At 39.4% G+C, this 10,081-nt stretch overlaps 1 protein-coding gene and 1 long non-coding RNA gene across 2 annotated transcripts; one reads left to right on the plus strand and one right to left on the minus strand.

Annotated features, from left to right (window-relative positions):
• The first annotated feature begins 2,502 nt into the window (after positions 1–2,502).
• LOC121052159 lies at positions 2,503–2,894 on the plus strand. The gene is made up of 3 exons (XR_005808215.1): positions 2,503–2,550; positions 2,636–2,767; positions 2,869–2,894. It is a non-coding gene; the product is annotated as an uncharacterized LOC121052159 (long non-coding RNA).
• A 5,146-nt stretch (positions 2,895–8,040) lies between these two features.
• LOC112192543 lies at positions 8,041–10,014 on the minus strand. The gene is made up of 2 exons (XM_024332328.1): positions 8,877–10,014; positions 8,041–8,642 (listed from the first exon to the last, which is right to left on the minus strand). Exons 1-2 carry the CDS (start codon positions 10,012–10,014, stop codon positions 8,041–8,043), a joined length of 1,740 nt encoding a protein of 579 aa, XP_024188096.1.
• Between the last annotated feature and the right edge of the window lie 67 nt (positions 10,015–10,081).

The raw sequence follows: 10,081 nt of genomic DNA on the forward strand, positions 1-10,081 counted from the left end.
CGTTGGATCTTCGTACAATTTTGAGAGGATGAATCTAAGGGCGATCCGTAAGGATCTGACCGTTAGATCTTCGTATAATTGTGCAAAGATGATCATCTAGGTGATCCGTGAGGATCTGACCGTTGGATAGTCATATAATTTTGAGAGGATGAAACTAAGGGCAATCCGTGAGGATCTGACCGTTGGATCATCGTATAAATCGGTAAAGATGATCCTCTAGGTGATCCGACCGTTGGATCTTCGTATAATTTTGAGAGGATGAATTAAGGGCGATCCGTGAGGATCCGACCTTTGGATCATCGTATAAATCGGTAAAGATAATCCTCTTGGTGATCTGTGAGGGTCCGACCGTTGGATCGTCGTATAATTGTGATTTGTGAATTATTTTTTGTCCAAAAAGGAAAGGAAAAAAAATCTAAAAAGATAGAAAATAAAAAATTTCAAAATAGAAAACAAAAAAAGTTCATATAGAGAAAATGGCAAATGAGGGGGATATATATAAGTCTTAATTGGTTTTAATTGTTTTGATAAAAAGTTTTTAAAAAAAATTAAAAGAAATGTTTATGGGTTCCAACGGAAAACCCGCAAACCCGCCGGGTTTGGCCCACGAAACCCGTTAAGCTAACGGGTTCTTACCGGGTCGGCCCGTTAAAAACCCGACCCGTTAAGAACCCGCACCATACCCGCACGTTGCCAGGCCTAATTGAGAAACAAGGCATTGATATATGAGAAAATTATAGATAAGTGAATATTTCAATGTTTGTTTATCTTTAAGGCCACTAAATATTTTTTTTTCTCTTAAGGCCACTAGGTTAGAAATGGTGTTAAATTCTAAACATTAAAATTAAAAGAAATTACAGCTCTGCCACTGCTATCTAAACAGACCCAATTTCACATTCTAGGTCATTTGGAATCAGAAACCGCCTCTCTCTCTCTCTCTCTCTCTCTCTCACTCTCTCTCTCTCACTCTCTCTCTCTCTCTCTCTCTCTCTCTCTCTCTCTCTCTCTCTCTCTCTCTCTCTCTCTCTCTCTCGATCCCGATCTCGACTCGACTTGTCATTGCGGCGCTCTCTCCGTCGGTGGCGCTCTCTCAGTACCTCTCTCCTTCGGCGCTTCTCTCTCTCAGTAGCTTTCTCCGTCGGCGCCTCTCTCTCTATCTCGATCTCAACTCCGTCGTCGCCTCTCTCTCTCAGTAGCTTTCTCTGTCGGATCTCTCAGTAGCTTTCTCCGTAGGCTCTCTCAGTAGCTTTCTCCGTCGGCGCCTCTCTCTATCTCGATCTCAACTCCGTCGGCGCTTTCTCTCTGGTAGTAACATTTCTTGTGCTTTTTCTCTCTGTAGCCTTAGTAGCTTTGTTTGTTGCTAGTAGGTTTCGTAGTTTCTGGTAGTAGATTTTGTGATTGTTGCTAGTAGGTTTCATAGTTTATGGTAGTATATTCTGTGATTGTTGCTAGTAGAATTCATAGTTTATGATAGTAGATTTTGTGATTGTTGCTAGTAGGTTTTGTGATTGTTGCTAGTAGATTTTGTGATTGTTGCTAGTAGGTTTCATAGTTTCTGGTAGTAGATTTTGTGATTGTTGCTAGTAGGTTTCATATTTTCTGGTAGTAGATTTTGTGATTGTTGCTAGTAGGTTTCATAGTTTCTGGTAGTAGATTTTGTGATTGTTGCTAGTAAGTTTCATAGTTTATGGTAGTATATCTAGTATATTCTGTGATTGTTGCTAGTAAGTTTCATAGTTTATGGTAGTAGCTTTTGTGTTCGTTGCTAGTAGGTTTCATAGTCTTTCGCAGTAACATAGCATTTTTGTTGTTTGTAATTTTCTGTTTGTAGCCTCAGTAGCTTTGTTTGTATCTACTTGCAGAAGGAAAAATGGCTGAACATAGAGACCGAACACCACAGTATAGAGCAAGTCTACAGTCATTCAATGACAAGATGAAAACCTACAAAGGGATGATCAGTCCAGATGTAATGTTGAGGTTGAATAGGACACCATTCTGGGAGATCATTTATGTCTTCCATCATGGACTTTTAAAAGACAATGAATGCAGAAAAGTAGATTAGGACATTCATAGAATGGTCAAGACATACGACGTCAATCAGAAAGGGTTTCTGCTTGGGGAAAGGATACTAAAAATAACCCGTGAAGATGTAGCTATCTGCCTTGGAATGCGATTGGAAGGTGTCACATTCGAGCTAAACAAGCATCACTAGAAGCCAACGAAGAATCGCATCATCGACAAGTATTTTGGAGATGTAAAGAAAGTGACAAAAGCGATGGTCGATAGTGCACTTGCCGAATCTTTGAAAGACACAAGGAATCAAGTCGCAAGTGAGGTGGCATCGCTAATCGTCATGAGTCTGTTCATATCTTCTTGTTCTGCACCTCATGTTCTACATTGTCCTGGAAGTTGGTAGAAATTTGTACCGAATGGAATTCTTGGCGACGATATTCATGGGCAACCTTAGTATTAGACCACCTGCACAATGGTCTAAGTAAGAAGTAGGAAGACAAAGATGTCAATTTGTCAGGTTGTTTGCCGCTAATCATGGTAAGTAACGACTGGTGTTAGTTTCATTAACATATCAGTAGATTTAGCCCTCAAAATTAATGTTTTTCTTATTGTTGTGTAACAGTATTGGTTAGCTGAGAAGACAAAGATGGGAGGAGCAATCAAGAGAAATGAATTAGGGTCGCCAAATTTCATAAGATGGTCACTCGTCGAGCTGCACAAAGAAATGGAGAAACTAACCAACGAGCAGATAGAGGTAAAGAAAGAAAAATAAAGAATAAATTTGCAATAAGAAATCAGTTTAGAAATATTGTTCTAGTCTTTAACATTGTGTGTACTTTGTTTGATGAAAAATAGGAAATGTTTGACCGAAAGCTGACAGATTAAGACTTGGAAGTGGCAATGAATGACATCAGAGGAAGAAACAGAGGAGTAGCATCAGATGAAGAGCTGAGGGAGGAAGACTTTGTAACTCCAACTTTTGGAGATTGGGTAAGTAGCTTTCTTTGCCTAGGTTACTAGCTTTCTCTGCCTAGGTTAATTAGTAGCTTTCTCTGCCTATGTGATCTATACCCAATTAATTTTCTTTGAAAATTTTAGTAGTTTTCTGTAACTGTCTGAATAGCTTCTTTTAAGCTCATCAGTAGCTTTTTAAAAATTTTAGAAGCTTTCAGTTTCATGGATGAGTTAGTAGATTCGTATGATTATGTCAGTTCTTTAACCATTTTTGAGTAGCTTTTTGTATTCAAATCAGTAGCTAACAAACTTTCAGTTTCGTTTAATCAATTCTGAGCAAGTTTGTATCTTTGTATAGCTATGTTAGTAGATTTTTATAACCACCTCAGTAGCTTTTTAATGTGCTTTTTTATTTTTATTTTTTGATACAGCACCAGAAAACCACCCAAGAACGGCGAAAAGAAGAAGCAGAAAGTCAGAAGAGAATGAAGGACTTAATAGGCTCGTTGGAAGAAGCAACAACTCAGATGAGTCTCTCACAAGAAGAAAACCATAAAACTCAAGGCTTGTTGACGAAGTTGACCAAAGAGAATGAAAAGCTAGCAAGGCAGAATGATAGATATTGGGAGATGTTGGACAAAGCCTTTGAGGAAGACAATATGGCAACAAGGAAGATACAGATCTTGCAGAACAAATTGTTGAAGAAGTGGAAAGTTTTTACAACCATTGAGAAGGAAAAAAAGAACTTGGAGGACGTCATTGAGCAGCAGAGAGAAATGATACACAATCTGGAAAATGAATTGCTGGAAATGGAAAGAAAAGCTACTGGAGAAAGATATGTTGGATTCTCAAGAGGATTTACGGAAAGATGATATAGACAACAGTAACAGTGATGGTGAGGATGGTGAGGAAGAGGGTGGAGAAGGAGCTGATGATGAAGATGGTGAGGAAGGTGGAGAAGGAGCCGATGGTGAAGATGGTGAGGAAGAGGGTGGAGAAGGAGTTGATGCAGAAGATGGTGGAGATGATGATGAAGACAAAGAAGAAGAACCTGAGGTGAGAACAACCAGAAAGAAGCACACATCAATAAGAAAAGATAAAGAAGGCAGGTCTTCTCAGAAACAGGAAACAAAGAAACAATCAAGGAGAATGGAAAGGGTGAAAAAAGCTGCTGCTGAAGAAGAAGCTGCTAATGAAGAAGCAGAACCTGAAGCAGAACCAATTAAAAGGATGAAGAAAGGGAAGAAGCAAGCTGTAAAAAGAAATTCAATGGTGGATCGAATCAAGAACAAAAAAAGGAAGGCTACTGAAGACAAGGAGTTCACGTACACCACTAAAAGAACAAGGAGCGGCAAGAGGCATTAGATGATAATCGGAAACAGTAGCTTTATGCAGTGCTGACAGTAGATTTTTTAGGCTATGAAAGTAGATTTTCATATGTGGACAGTACCTTTATGTTGACAGCAGATTTTTTTAGGCTATGAAAATTGACGTCGGGCTGACAGTAGTATTTTGAAGTACTGACAGTGGCTTTACGAACTGTTAACAGTAGCCTTATGTTTAATTTTCAGCTTTAATGTTGGATGGAAATTGATGTCTATTTTGTTACTTTCAGCATTAGTTTTCTTCTTTAATGTCCATTTCCAGGTTTGATTTGAAAGTTATGTCGAAACCATTAGACAAAGTTTCTGTGGATGTAGAAATTTTTTAAGTTTCATGGATTGACACTCATAAGTTACACATCAATCTCAAAAGCTATTCTCAATGTTAAAAAAAGCCAATATAGTAAAAGCTATTACATCATCACTAAAAGCCACTCCCAATCATATAAACAGATACTGCAAAGGTGATCAAAAGATACTGTTAATGTTGTATAAAGATACTCTGACAGGGCCCACCCTGAATTCCACCCTGGAATCCGAAGTGGCCCTGCGGGACCCACCTTTAAAGGAGATTCACCAAAAATTTCGGCATAACCTCCCTTAAAAATGGATAACCCAAAATCCTGCGGAAAACCAAAATTCACTTCTAATAAATCCAACCACAACACCTGGAGCCACCCTGCTCCCAAATTCAACCAATCCCATCTCAAAGCTAACAACATCATACATAATCTCCGAAAGGTACAAGTTACTACAATCACCAAAGTTAGGTCATAGACCTCAAATATAATTCATACAAGTTTGGGTCACATATCCCTTAGTAATCAGAGCATTCTAGGAATATAAGTTTAACATAGAGTACAGTAGGCTAAATAAATAACCTACAAAATATGATGACCGAAGCGGATGCGGTCACTATGGCTCACTTCAAAACGCCGAGCAACAACACTGAAAACTGGGCATTTGAAACCGAAGGGCCCAGGGAAAAGTATATAAAAACGTTAGTGTGAGTGGACAAAAATAAAAGATTTTTAAACCAAATGGATTTTACACTTTCCCATATTTATTTCTTTAAAATTCCCGATGCATGCAATGATTAACAAAAATAAAATAAGAGGAGTTCCGCTCTTGAAAGCCGACTAGCCCCGCTAGTCACAAACGAATAAAAGAAAAGGGTGAAACTCTGATACTCAAGGAAATAAAACCAGCCCCGCTGGCTAAAATAAATCGGACTAGCCCCGCTAGTCGAAAATAGTATAAAGAGTAGGGGAAGACGATAGCCATACGAGTGAGCCACCCAGGCTCGGGTGACAGCCTCCCAGGCCAAAATACTCCCATTACTCCCGTATATACCCTTCCGCCACTAAGTGTAGCGATAGGATACTGGGCTTCAGAATTACTGTCACAGAGACAGTAATCAGCGCCACAAAGGCGGAGGGCTTCGGTGATCCCATCACCTCACCTAAAATGCGGAAGATCAAAGCTAGCAATGATAAGTCACCCAAAGTATGGCAAAAGAAATCCGAAAACCAAGTAAATCCATAAATGCATAAGGCTTCTGCATCTCTCATAAAAGAATTTCCCATGACGTGTCCCACACGCCAAGATAATCTAAAGTTCGAAATAAATAGGAGATAAATAAATAAAGGAAAATAAGCATAATCCAAAGACGTGACCCCGCACGCCATAAAACCTTCAAATATTCAAATAACCAAACCCTTCCTGAAATTAACCATATACTCAGGAAATTAATACTATAAACCAATTATAAGCTCGGAACCAATTAAATAAATGCATGCATCATTCTTTGAAAAATAAAAGTCCACTCACAATATATGCTCAATCCTGACGTCGCTCGGTATTTTCCTCGTATGGAGACTCCTCTCGTCCTGTACGAATAACATTCATAAATATATATAATTCACAGGACGGAATTTTAACTTTACGATACTCATAATTGGAAATTCAAAACATCCCCCTTCCTAAAATCCGACTCCTCAACACTCTACAACATCCATCCTTAATACTCCAACATTAATCTTTCATCGATGTAATATTTAAAGTGAACTCGAAAGGAATTCGGCGATCGAATTCGTGAAAATCAATAATTAATCAATTAAACTCAATTCGTAATTCCTCCGATTTCCACCAAACTTCATGCATTACATTCTACAATCATTATAGGGTATATGGGATTAAAACTACAATTAAATCGCAGCTCTACGCGCCACCACGCGCCGCCTACAGTGGCGACGCGTGGGGTCCACGCGCCGGCGACCACTACCTCTGATGACCACCAAATTCCGGCACTAGCATCTACACAACAGGCCCAACAATTTTCCCAACTACAACATAATCCAATTTTACCTCGGAGTGGCCGAATCAAACCGGTGAAGAAATGCCCCGAAACCTCAAGAACCCTAGAAATGAGAAATTGTTAATTCGACCTCTACAATGCAAATTGGAAAGAACTACCTTAGGGGAAATGATCTCCATAAAAAACCGAACCTTCGCTGCTAACCTGGTGGTCGGAGGTGGCCGGAATGGCCGGAAATCGGTGAAATCCCAAAACTGCAACCGGAGTAATCCTTGCTTCGATCCAGACTTTCACGGCCAAAACTCCAAAATCCTAGGTCACTAGTGTCAAGAGCGGGTTGAGGCGCTCTTGTGGTGACCGGTTGCACGCCGGTTGGTGGCCGGAAAGTGAAGAATCGAAGGGAAGAGGAGAACCCGAAGGAAAAGGGAGAAGAGTCGGGGGAGAGGAGAGAGAAAAAGGGGTGGGTTTCCGGTTTTGGAAACCTACCCGGGTAACTTTCTATATTTATCCAAATTTTATCATGAATAGTAACTTTCGTATTTCACTCATAACTTTTGCATACGAACTCCGATTTTTACGTATCACATATGCACGCGCTCGGTTTAACGTCCTCTACAACTTTCGTGAAGGAAATTTTCTCAAATTATTAACTCATAAAAAGTCAATTTTTAACCACCCCCTAAACGTTAAAATTATAACCGCGAACGGTAACCATAAAGAATTTCATGTAACTCAGTAAAAAGGGTATATCAGATGTGGGGTGTAACATACTCTGTTCATTTACAGTTTCCAACACAAGTAAAAGCTCTGCTCTGTAAAAGAATGACAGTATAGTAACAGCTACTCCAAATGGTATGGAAAGACACTCAAATTGTTATAGAAAACTACTGTTAATGTTGTAAAAAGATACACCATCTGTTCTTGTACTACTGCCAACTTTCAGATTGGCGCAGTACACGTTATCTTGTTGTGGCGCCCTAACTCACCACATCGGCCACACTTGATACGCCTCCTCGTGCCTCCTTCTGCTGCAGACTTCATTCGAACAGATTTTGGCCGGCCGGATGGCCTCCTAACCAATGGAGGCTTAACAACAGAAGTTGAACTAGCTGCATCTTCATAAAACTTCTCCATATTTGGTATAGGATGAATACCATGCGCGTAGGAATCCATGTAGCTTTGACAGGTGTAAAACGGCTCAATGTAACTATACACAGGTTCCACTCCAACCTTTTAGACTGCAGCAAGAGCATGTGAACATGGGAATGAATTAATTTGCCATTGACGGCAAGAGCAAGTGATGTTCCCAAGATCAACAGCCACTGATTTATCAGAATGAACTTCAAAAACAGTCTCACTAGACATACTAACAGCCTAATGCCGCCCAATATCCATTGATTTCTTCAACAAAGCCTCCATTGGAGGACACAAAATAGTGGTCCACCTCTTGCATGCAACCTTCCTCTCAGACACATTCTCCATAACCTTAACCCTTAAGCCTTCAAACATCTCAAATATAGGAAGCTCACGCAAATCTCTAGTCCAATTGTTAAATGACTCAGCAACACTATTTGCCATTTCACCATACCTGTTTCCTTTGAAAAATGCATTGCACCACTTTTCCAACGGCAAAGATCGCAGAAACTCTTCAATAAGCGGACCACCTTCTTTCTTCAAGTTGTGCAAGTTGAAGTTATAGCTTGCTAATGTAGGTGAATAAGCAACTTTCATAAATTCCTCCACAATCTTGTCAACAAAATAATTTCCAGATTGCTTTCGGTACACACCTCTAACATTCTCCTTAAGGTGGTAGTAGCAGTATGAATGAGGAGAATCTGGAAATACCCTGGAAACAGCATTCAACAGTCCGCTGTGTCGATCAGTAACAAAAGTCACATTTCTACCTTGTGGAGACAAGATGTTATATAGATGTTCAAAAAACCAATCCCAATTCGTATGATTTTCAGAATCTACAACTGCAAATGCAAAGGGGAAGAACTTTGCAAAAAAAGATAAAACAAATAATTAGTATTTGAAAATGGAAACTGAAACAGAAGCTACTAACCCTTTAAAAGCTACTGACCCTTTAAAAGCTACTGATATAGGTACAGAAAGATGCTATCATAGGCATAGATATATACTATCACAGGTATATAAAGCTATCGTCCAAGATACTGAGCACAGAGCAGTGGACACAAAATAAAACATACCTTGGTTTCCATTCTTTCCAGTAGCACAGAGCATGTATCCCTTATACTTACTCTTCAAATGAGCCGCATCCACGAACAGAAGCGGAATGCATGACTTAAAACCCTCAATGCAACCAGAAAAACAAATGAAGAAACGTTCGAAACGATTACTTAAAGGATCAGTTTCCAATATGCAATAAGAGCCCGGATTACTAGATAAAATAGCATCACGATGCCAAAGCAGCTGAGAATATGAGTCACCATCATGACCATAGACAGCTTTTCTAGCCAACTCCTTCCCATACCAAGCATTCCTATAAGACACATCTAAACCAAAAGAATGCTTGAAACGAGACACAATCTCTTTAGGCTTGAGTTGAGGATTGGACTTCAACTCATTAGCAATCTCCGATTTCACAACATGAGACCCCAAAAGCTTACTCTTTTGCTGCCTAAGAACTCCTTTGCATGTGTGAACATTATTCAACTTCTTTATGTAGAAAAAGCCATTCACCTTGTTCTTCAAAGCGCGAATAGACCATTGACAACCATCAGAATATCTCTTAGCACACTCTGCAATAACACGACTTGAGGTATTCCGTGTGTACTTGAAAAGAAAACCAGTTTCAATAGCAAACTTGGTCAACTTTTCCCTAAATTCTAACACTCCCCCTTCGAACTTTTGATCCTCATGCCTTATAAAGCCCTGCCACTCATGAGTGAGATAACTCTTTGGAGCCTCTGGCCTATAACACCCCAAGTATTCACTTGCATCAATAATATTGCTTGAACCCACTGACAAACATGAAGAAGCACATGAAAAATCATCCAAAGATGTTGTTGCAGAAGTAAAACTACTACTCCCACCACAATAAGGCACCAAAATGGTGCTCCCATTAGAATCCCTCACCAAAATATCAACAGAATTCAATTTAAAATCAAACATACACCTAAACATCAATTTCACATCCATATCACTTGATAACACACAGCTTTTATATCCAGGGAAAGAATACCTCAAGTAGAATGAACCAAGATTCAAATTATTAAAACCCATAGAGACCTCCCTCACAATATCATTAAACGTATGCTTCATATCAAGAACGAACATGATTGTCTCAAACATATACGTGCACCTCGCATAAGGTTCTGCATCCATGGCTAAGTTACTGCAATTACACATTAGAGGAAAAATAATTAGCTTCTATTCGCAATATCAAACAGAA

Source organism: Rosa chinensis, chromosome 3 (assembly GCF_002994745.2).
Source record: "Rosa chinensis cultivar Old Blush chromosome 3, RchiOBHm-V2, whole genome shotgun sequence".
NCBI classification, from domain to species: domain Eukaryota; kingdom Viridiplantae; phylum Streptophyta; class Magnoliopsida; order Rosales; family Rosaceae; genus Rosa; species Rosa chinensis.

Coding starts and splice junctions, on each gene's coding strand:
- LOC112192543 (XM_024332328.1), bottom strand. CDS start 10,014: ATGGATGCAGAACCTTATGCGAGGTGCACGTATATGTTTGAGACAATC. Junction 8,643..8,876: donor TGGAAAGAATGGAAACCAAG/GTATGTTTTATT, acceptor TTGCATTTGCAG/TTGTAGATTCTGAAAATCAT.